General features: G+C 33.3%; 2 protein-coding genes across 2 annotated transcripts in view; both read left to right on the top strand.

Annotated features, from left to right (window-relative positions):
- The window catches only part of LOC113474843 (AP2-associated protein kinase 1-like), a 3,915-nt gene extending 1,381 nt beyond the window's left edge, over positions 1 to 2,534 (top strand). The window contains exons 2-5 of the mRNA XM_026837513.1: positions 754 to 872; positions 1,293 to 1,404; positions 1,698 to 1,852; positions 2,406 to 2,534. Of these exons, the coding sequence (XP_026693314.1) occupies positions 754 to 872; positions 1,293 to 1,404; positions 1,698 to 1,852; positions 2,406 to 2,534 (515 nt within the window). The remainder of the gene's footprint in view (positions 1 to 753; positions 873 to 1,292; positions 1,405 to 1,697; positions 1,853 to 2,405) is intronic.
- Positions 2,535 to 3,387: 853 nt separating this feature from the next.
- The window catches only part of LOC100177166 (BMP-2-inducible protein kinase-like), a 13,598-nt gene continuing 6,706 nt past the window's right edge, over positions 3,388 to 10,279 (top strand). Inside the window, exons 1-12 of the mRNA XM_018814935.2 lie at positions 3,388 to 3,419; positions 3,627 to 3,708; positions 4,470 to 4,602; positions 5,600 to 5,703; positions 6,607 to 6,686; positions 6,976 to 7,102; positions 7,201 to 7,409; positions 7,480 to 7,563; positions 7,849 to 7,978; positions 8,734 to 8,865; positions 9,473 to 9,607; positions 9,947 to 9,981. Coding sequence (XP_018670480.2) covers positions 3,388 to 3,419; positions 3,627 to 3,708; positions 4,470 to 4,602; positions 5,600 to 5,703; positions 6,607 to 6,686; positions 6,976 to 7,102; positions 7,201 to 7,409; positions 7,480 to 7,563; positions 7,849 to 7,978; positions 8,734 to 8,865; positions 9,473 to 9,607; positions 9,947 to 9,981 — 1,283 coding nt within the window. The remainder of the gene's footprint in view (positions 3,420 to 3,626; positions 3,709 to 4,469; positions 4,603 to 5,599; positions 5,704 to 6,606; positions 6,687 to 6,975; positions 7,103 to 7,200; positions 7,410 to 7,479; positions 7,564 to 7,848; positions 7,979 to 8,733; positions 8,866 to 9,472; positions 9,608 to 9,946; positions 9,982 to 10,279) is intronic.

The following is a 10,279-nucleotide window of genomic DNA, read 5'->3' as shown; positions in this document are numbered from 1 at the left end:
TTTAATGCAGATAACCACGATTATGTGAATTTTAATTGGTGCAAATATAAAAGCAAGTAGCGACGCTATCAGTAAATTGGAGCCAACAGAAATCGTAATATGATATTACAAAGTATCGTCCCGGCCGAGCTTGGACAGAGTCGTTCGTTGTCACCGCTAGAGAACCAGAGTTTCATAACGTCACTTGTCACGAGAATAAATTTACAATGATTGCTTTGTTTGTTAGGTGTGGAATGTATGCTACCGCATGCGTCTTCCTTTATTTCCTAGACCGGCGCAGAGCGTAAAAATATGACGCTCATACACGATGTTTCGATGTCGTGGTTGGTTGGGCAGTGGGCACATTATGAAACGTCATAATTAATAGTTACGTTGCAATAAACCAAGTGACGTAACAATTGAACGAAAAATTGTTCCAATTCCAAGCGAACGAATCTAATATTGAATGCAACGCACGTGTGTGCGTCTTAGCACTTTCTGGCTGCGTGCATGTCTGCGGAAAAGGGGGCTGTCATGACAGCAAAACAGCCCCCCTGGTTGCGCCCCTGATTACCTTCAAAGTGAAAGAAGTACAAAACTTTTTAAACAAGTAGAATATAAAAATTAAGTGCATGGAAAAATGCACCCTAGTGAAAATAAAAATCTGCCAACCTTGATATTTTATTTTTTCCTAATTAATCTTGTAGACTCTTTCTAACTAGGCTACTATCTAGGGATATGTGGTTGGTTGACAAGTTTTATGTTTTTAAATAGGTGGATTTTCAATGGTGTTTTTGGGGAAATTAAGTTCAGGACCAAAGGTTGCTTTAAAACGAATGTTTGTGAATAATAAAACAGATCTTGAAGTTTGTCAAAGAGAAATTGACATCATGGTGAGGTTTACTTGCTTTTAATATTATTGTTGTATTTTCGCATGACCGTTAGCACTTTTTAGTACGTCAGATTATATGATGCCTCATTCAATAAATATAATTCAATAAAAGTTTGTGTACCATGCACTTTGATTGGCCAACAGAGCTTAACTTTATTTTAAAATAATCAAAAGCCTGATTGTTGTAACATAAACACAGGTTTTAAGTAATAATAGAATCTTGATGGCAGAACTTAACTTAAAAATATTAAACTGAACAGAAGAAACTCTGTCAGCAAGCAGTAACAAAAGGATTGCTGATCACATAGACGATAGGTTAATTACTAAAGAATGTTAAAGTATATATTAACTAATTATTGGCAAGAACCTTTTTTTTTTAGACATCGAAATAGTAAAAACAAAACACGTTTTTACAACACAGAAAGAACTTAGTGGCCACAAAAACATAGTTCGACTCCTTGATGCAACGATCATGAATTCAAACAGTAAACCTGGTGTTTATGAGATATTGATGTTAATGGAATACTGTAAAGGTGAATTAAATTTTTGTTTTCTTGTTTCTATGAGCAATATAGGCCTATACAACATTTTTAATGTACAGTTTATAGCCTATATACAATTATACAACAAGAAGTACATTGTTTTGTCATATATATAATTGTACTGAAATGTACTGTTTTTTTTGTTGGTAAAATGTTAACTATTTTGGAAATTTTACCTTTTCCATTTTTTCACAGACCAATTCTACTTAGTAGCATCATGTAGCAGTGTGGCATGTACATTAAAATACTGTAATATGTGAACTAATTTTTAAATGCATGTTTAGCGGGTCATGTGGTTCAACTCATGAATGCAAGGATAAGATTCTCTCAAGCTGAAGGTTTTACTCAAACCGAAGTTTTAAAGATTTTCTGTGACATTGTTCAAGCTGTGGCTGCTTTACACCATTCAACATCTCCAATAGTTCATAGAGATTTAAAGGTTTGTGGACTAATGAACATACATGGTAACTCGTAAGCTGGCACGAGGTGTTAACCCGTGTGATAACGACTTTCGTTTTCCGGCCACGCGAGGATAAAGTAAGTTACATTCATTCATATTAATGTGTATATAACTATCCCTGCATCTCAAAACCTTTATCTCCTATTGCCTAAGTAATATTTTGTGAGAATTTTCTGTTCTCAGAATCTAAAAGTGGAAAAGTTCAACTCAAACGTTTTAGCTAACTCATGTTGAAGTATGGACTGTCTACTTTTGATTTATGGCCTACTAGTACCAAAAAAATTTGCCTATCTGTTAAAATACCTTAGTAATCTATTATATACGATTTCATTATTTCAGTAATGTAACCAAGCACCTCATTATTCAGCAGCCATGCTTTTATTTGTCACTTTTACTAAAGTAGTTTTTATCAGTTATTGTAGAATGTTTTACTGCTAATTCCCTTTTATTTATATTTATTAATTAATCTGATCTTTGTTACTGTATTCAAGGATAAATATAAAATTGATTTGTGTTCTGTTGAATTTTCCAGGTTGAAAATGTATTGCTTCGAGATTCTGGTGATTTTGTTTTATGTGATTTTGGAAGTGCTACGTGTGAGGTGTATGAACCCAAGACCTCAGCCAGTAGGCAGAAACTAGAGGAAGAAATTGCAAAGTAAGAATTCCTTGGCCCGTTTATCTATACCTAAAATTATAATGTTTATATTTGAGCCTATAACTGAGTTAAAAAAAAGGGTTTCCCTGTTGTATAACTAAGTTAAGTGAGTTTTAGGCTTAAATCTAAACACCATGATACTGGTAGTTAAAACTATGTTGTTCAGATTTAGTGAACCTGGTATGTCAGTTTTAAAAAGAAAATAAAAAACAACATTTTTTGCTTTAAAACTAATATAAAATAATACAGGAAATGCAGGTTTGTAGGTGTGTGTACAAACTCAAACATAATATGTTGAAATGTGTATTCAGTTTATTAATAATCTATACATATAAGCTCTTTCAAAACAGTTCTACATAAACATATTTAGTTTGCTTATATTCACGCCACAAATGTGGTGTTATGTTTTGTTAATCGGACAATATAAATAAGTAACATTTAATTCAACTCACTCGTGACTTTAATTCATGACAACAAACCATGAACAAAGCATGTTCTATAGTTGAACATGAATGGCGCAACATAATTTAATTAAAGTCATTTTAACTTTTTTTTTGTAAGAGAAAATATTTTTGTTTGATTTTTTATATAACTAAAGTTTAAAATGTAACTGAAGTCAAATTTAAATTGTAACTGGAGTTATTTGGGAAAGATGGGACAACTTTTCATTCTATTTTCTCGTTATATATTAAGTTATAAAACCGTATTCTTACGACTCCCATAGACTGTTGTTCTTGATACCTGTTTAAAACATGATCACGATATTCAGAAATTACGCTAAATGTGTCCCATCTTCCCCCACCCTACTCTATAACTAAAGCCATTAAAATGTAACTGATGTTGTTTTAACTTTGATTATGAAAGACAAGTTTTTGTACTCAAAGACTTTGTGGGTGGCAGATAAATTTTTGTTTTTATTTTGATGACAGTATGTGATGAACAGTCATTGCGTAATGGTTACATACTACAAATGTAAACAAATATTCTTGCCAAATAACAAGCAAAAATTTCTTGGTAGTACGTTTACACAAGCTATATACCCAAGACAAAAAAGCTTGTTACCCAGATAACTAATTAAACTATTTGTTTTATACAGATACACAACACTTTCATATCGCTCTCCTGAAATGGTGAACCTCTTCATGGGAAAACCCATTGGTCCTCCTGCAGATATATGGGTAAGAAGCTATCATAAGCGCTCAAGCTTTGTAAAGCTTAAAACCAAAAATTTGTTGTCACTGTCGAAGTTAAAAATGTCACTGTCGAAGTTAAAAAGACATCAGATACATTTTAAATGACAGTAGTTATATCATTTTTTTTTCTTTTGCAAAAATAGTTAAATGAGAGTTACATTTTCAAGTTAAAAAATCACACCGACACGTTTATGCCGAAGACACAAAGTTTTGTTATGCAAGATTGTATTTGATTGTTATCACATTAATAATGTCGAATTGTCAAGCTGATCATTGTACTATCACTATTTATTCGTTTTTTTGTTTAAATCTCATGGTACTCCGCCTGTGTCTTTATGCCTTTATACTGAGTATTCATGGCTTATGAGTACCCCAGTTCTTCCTAGGTTTGTATGGATATCTGGATATCCCATGATAGATGCCTATAGATATAATATGTTTACTGTATAATATAACATGTTTGCTATATTTTCACGTTGCCTCATTTCTGTGCTGGTTAATCTAAGCAAAATACGAGAAGGAAGTCATAGACCTAAAAGTTTGAGTTGCCAAACTGCTAAGTATTATGTACTAAATTAGATATGTACATAATACTGGACAGTATTCCTTTTGCCTGACTTCCCAACAGCGGAACTGTTTCAATTTCCTGGATTATTAGTAGTTAAATTGGACCTGGAAAAAAACCTTAATTGATCTATCAAACAAGCCATTTTGCTGGTTAATATATGTTTGTTATTTTTACCCAGGCCCTCGGTTGCTTACTGTACAAGCTTTGTTTCTTTGAATTACCATTTGGTGAAAGCACGCTTGCGATACAGAATGGAGAATTTACAATTCCTGATGATTCAAAATATTCCAAAGATGTTCATTGTTTAATACGTAAGTTGTGACATTTATGGATTGCAATGTTTCGACTGTTTATGCTTTAATTAACTATTAAATGTGAAGTAACTGCAGTCATTAGTTAAGTTGCTTAGTCATTTTGTGTTTCCCAATTGAAAGCCACACACATGTTAACATAATATTCAATTTAGATTATTGACATGCAATTACCAACCACAGATAACAACGCATGGTGTACTGGCCTTTCACAAGGATATAAATAGCAACCTCAACTTAATTAGTAATAAACCCTCAAGGCTTATCAAGTGTCTGGAATATCTTAACTTGTGTATACATTAAGTGTTGGTTGGTGGTGTTAGTGTTAAGCTTGTATGCAAACTTGACACTTAATTTAAACACTAAGTATAAAGCATATGTGTTGGGGGTATAGTCTTATATCTAAATGCATAGACATCAAGCCTTGGGTGGCAGAGTCAGCAGGCCAAACCTGGAATTTTCTGCACTTTATTAATCAGTAAACATTTGAACCAAATAAATTTTGTTTTATAAGAATGTGTGTCTAATTATCTGTGCCTCCCCTGAATGAATGTACATAAAGATAATCGCGTAATAAACCTAAAAGAAATATGATATGCCCATCAGAAAATTACCTTTATTTTTATACACGAGTTTATTTTTATACACAAGAACATCCATTTACCAGTAAACAGGTCTACAGCTATGACTAATAGTAATAATAAACTAGTTTTAGCTTCTGCAACATAGGCACTAAACTTTTATAAATGTGTAAAAAGCAGATATGCAGAAATGTATGGACACACATATACACAGTAACACATTACTGTGAAACAAAATTCACCTCATTAGCTCTAATGTTTACTGATTAATGCAGGGAAGAAAACTTAATGGCAGGTCTGTCTACCCTGCCACCCCAAGTTTTGCAGCCTGGCCTTTATTAATGTGCCAACTGGTATTTTGCAGCCAAGCCATTAATATGTTATTTCCAAAAAATAAATCTTGTTTAACACAACAGGTTATATGTTGGAACCCAACCCAGATATAAGACCCGATATTTACCAAGTTGCACATTTTGCATTCGCTGCCAAAGGTTCAGCGAATCCTGTAGAAAATATCAGGGTAAGTGTGAGGTTATAAACTAACTCTCTCATTAATCTAATATAATAAAACTTGATAGTTTAACCATATCTTAATACCATTGGTTCGCCATTCAATTCTGGACAAAATCCCAGGTCCTCAAAAAGGACCTCACCTCCACAGAATAAAATAGAATATGTTAATACTATTATATACCTAATGAAGGCATTTTTCTTTTCTTATTGCCTTGAACAAAATCCCAGGTTCTCAAAAAAGCCCACCCCCTGCAGAATAAAATAGAATATGTTAATACCATTAAATAATTAATAACAGCACATACTTTATGCTTGGACATAATACCTATGTTTTGTACAATTCATTCAAACTGTTTAGTTGAAATGTGCACTGGTAATGTTTAAAACACTAATTGGCTACAACAGCATTCATGAAATATGCAAAAGTGTTGTAAATGAAGCTAAATCACCAAGGATTACCCACTACATGATGCATAAGTGTAGTTCCATTTAATCTAGTGCCTTGTAGAGATTCTGTGTAAAGTACTTTGCCCTCGAATGCACTTTGAGTGTGTGAACCTTTTTCTCCTTATACAGTGAACATGAAACTTTTAATCAATTAATTAATGGCATAACTTAAATACTTTGGCTTGGCTAAATGTTGGTAAAATAGGAGCAAATAAAGTGTTTTTCTGATCATTTTTTCTACAGTATGTAACCTTACTTTATTACTAATTAACACTTGTTTTATAGTTTTGTTCTACTCTATATTGCCATATAGGTAAGGTCCTATAGTAAGACAAAAGGGAAATAGGATTTAGGCCAAAGTTGGCCCATTAGCGCAACACCCAGTGTGGCAATTACCACACCTTACATAAGCAACTTGATCATGATTGAGAATGATTACTATAAACTGATTATTTTAACACAGAATTCCACCATCCCCACCCAACTACCTTCACCTTTGAGTAGAAGTGAAGCAGAAGAATTAAAAGAAGCAACCAAACTAAAGTAAATACATGTTTATTTACTACATTAATATTAATTTAATACAGTATTATATGTAGCGTGTTTCACTTACCATTTACCTGAACAATTATACAATGCCTGTGTCCAAGTGGGTACGTGCTTGAGGCTTGACACTGCTATCATAGTGTGCGTAGGTGTCCTAAGACACTTATTGGCACATCCTGGTGATGTATTGCCGTATAGCAGACAAAAAATGCCAAAAGATATCTTTCGCACACAGTTTCTATGTCGTTCAGTAATTTACTGTTTTTAATCTCTATTATCCTAATAGGGAAGCCCAGTTGAAAGCAGGTATGGCATCAACTGGTGGGTTGACAGAGACCAGTATCACACCCCGTAAAAGACCTCAAGGAAAGTTGTCACTGCCACAGCCGAGGCCACGACCCCAACCCAGCCAGGTAAACTTTACAACTCCTTAAAAAAGTAAATGAATTCTGTTTTAATTTATTACGTTGTTTGATTTGCTATTTATTTTTTGTCTGATTGTTTTACACAGGCACAAGTTAATCGAACTGTTACTAACTCGCAACCTACTGTGAACCAAAGTAATCAACAACAACAACAACAACAACAACTTCTTGCTCAACAACAATTATTAAGGCAGCAGCAATTACAACAAGAACAACAAAAACAAGCTCAACAACAGATGTTACAACAGCAACAACAACAGCAACAACAACAACAACAACAAATGCATCAACAAATGTTATTACAACAACAAAGAGAACAACAGCAACAACAACAATTGCAACAACAGCAACAGATGTATATGCAGCTACAACAACAACAACAACAACAACAACAACAACAACAACAGGAACAGCAAAGGCTACAAAACACCGAAAACGTTCAAAAACCGGTAAGTTTATTTTTTGCTACTGGTTAATATCTGCATTTATAAAACTAAATATATAAAAACAGCCTGATTGGTGCAAATGTAATAATAGTGTTACTTGTTAATGTAACAACTCTAAAAGAGCTTTGGTTAAAAACAAAATTAGAAAATATGGGTATGGGATATTACACGGTATCTTACCCCACAGTACTATATCATTGACATCGTAGGTTATAACATTTCTATTATTTCCCTACAGCAAGGTAATGGCATTGATCCAAAGTTAATTTTACAACAAACCCACCTAAGTGATGAAAACCAACAATTATTCCACGGCCAAATACGACCTTTACAACTCCATGTAACAACCTTAAGACAAAACATTGCCACGCTCAACCAGCAAGCTGCTCAACAACCAGCACTACTGCATCTTATACAGGTACCTTTACTACCTAACATCTTATACAGCAACATTTCTAAAACTAGGGGTAAATTCACCCCTGTGGAATAATTCCTCGTATTTAGAGGGTAAATAAGCTACCAATTAAATCCACAATAGTTGACGGAACAGAAAAATTGTACCAATTGTAGTACTACCAGACTGAGAGATTGAACAACTCATTGCCAAAAAGCAAGCGCATCCGTCACATTAAATATAACTGATGTAATTAGTTGTTTTCGCTTTTTAATAAATGAGTGCCATATTACATATTGGAGGTAAATCTGATAAGCATCTTTGTTAAAAGGGTAAAGCATACAAAAAAGTTTAAGAACCACACTATACAGGTATCTTTACTACCTTATACACAATGCGGACACAGGCAGTTTAGGCACCAAACTTTTTAAATTTTGGGAAGGCTGGTTCAGGTGTGCATTCCTATGAAACTTAGTTGTAACATGTAATGTTTATTGATTACACAGTGTAGAAAATAATTTTTTTTGATGTTGGGGTTATAGGCCAACTTTTGTCAACATGGCTGTATCCAAAGTCTTCTGTGCTACAGAACCTTACTCAATACTAATTACTTTTGCAATAATAATCACTTTTTATACATATTTAATACTTTTTTTAATGTTGGTCTCAGTTTTTTTGGTGTAAACGTTATTGGCCAACTCTTGCAGCCCCCAAAACCTTTGCCTTGTAGGACATTATCCATATAGAATATAAAATTTTGTATAGTTTCTATATTGTAGTCATCGCATATTGAATACTCGCAGCCAAAGTTGAACCAGTTACAACAGGAAGGAATGCAAGCAATGCAAGATCTGAGATTATTCCAAGCCAAGTTCCAGCAGAATGAACTTGCTATCAACCAAATCAAACAGGTGAATAACCCAATTGATAAAATGTGACCTACTTTTATGTGCGGTGTGTTTATCGTGAAATTACACTGATAGTGGTAATTATAACTACTCTATAATGGTAATATTATTAAAGCAAGAATCTGTATTCACTGTCTTATACAGATTTCGAATTGTATAGTTAGTTTGAATTTTATTTTATTTAAAGTATTATTATCATAACCTGGGGTGGCTGGGTGGACAGGCCCGTCCTGAAATTTTCTTCACTGCATGAATCAAAACCTTTACAACCAATAGGTTAGACTTGTTTCATAGAAATGTATGTCTAAGTATCCCTGCCTCCCCTGCATTTTAAAAAGTTTGGTGTCTATGATTAATATTGTGAGTCTACTTACCAAAACATTGGGTATTATCCTAAAGACGATATGTAGGGAGACAAAATAGTTAGACACACATTCATATGAAACAGATCTAACGTATTGGTGTTAACTGATTAATGTACTCTAGAAAATTCACGGGTAGGCTTGCCTACCGTGCCACCACCCCAGGTTTGGCGCCTATGTATTTTCCACTATATTACAAATACAAGGCATTATTCATAGTTGTTTATGTAATTTTCGTTTATTCAAAGATCCTTGTTCAACAAGCAAATGGGCAACTACCAAAAGAAGCTCAACAACAACAACAACAACAACAGCAAGATCAACAAAATCTTCATCAACAAATTCTGTTGCAACAACAACAACAACAAATACACCAAAACATGGTAAGACAACTATATTTAAATTAATTGTTTATTTTAAATATTATGTAGCAATATATACAGTATTATGGGGGAAGATGGGATACCTATAGCACAAAATATACAAATATCCTAATCATGTTTTAAACAATTAAAAACGATATATTGGAGTCGTGAGGATATGGTTTAATAAGTCTTTAAATTTTCTTTGTTTACTACCGAATGGGGCGAAAAAATAGATTGAATATGTGTCCCATCTTTTCCCACCCTACTATATAATCTGCATGGTTTGATTGTTTCATATAGATGTAAACTGTTCACTGTTGTAATATCTAATCCATGATGATGCTTGTAATTGCTGAGACACAAGATATTGCTATTCACCACAATGTGTTGTGGTATATGATAAGATTTATGACAATGTGTTTTCACGTCAGCATTATTCATATTATACCAAGCTACTATACAAACAACATACATGCTTTATTGCTTTCAAATGAACAATTTTGCCAACAGCGTCATTTTTTACTGCCAACATAGTATATTTGTTTAAACCAACGTGTATACATTATGCCTGAGTTAAAACTATCATTTCATTTGATAAATTACTTTAATCTTACATGGATAACAATTGTCAATAAAAGCTTAAATATTTTAGTTAATGTACCAGTTAAATATGTTATCTTTACTAAGCTT

The sequence above is a fragment of the Ciona intestinalis genome, chromosome 14 (genome assembly GCF_000224145.3).
Source record: "Ciona intestinalis chromosome 14, KH, whole genome shotgun sequence".
Classification (NCBI taxonomy): domain Eukaryota; kingdom Metazoa; phylum Chordata; class Ascidiacea; order Phlebobranchia; family Cionidae; genus Ciona; species Ciona intestinalis.
Note: the sequence above shows the minus strand (reverse complement) of the source record. Positions and strands in the feature narration are given on the sequence as shown.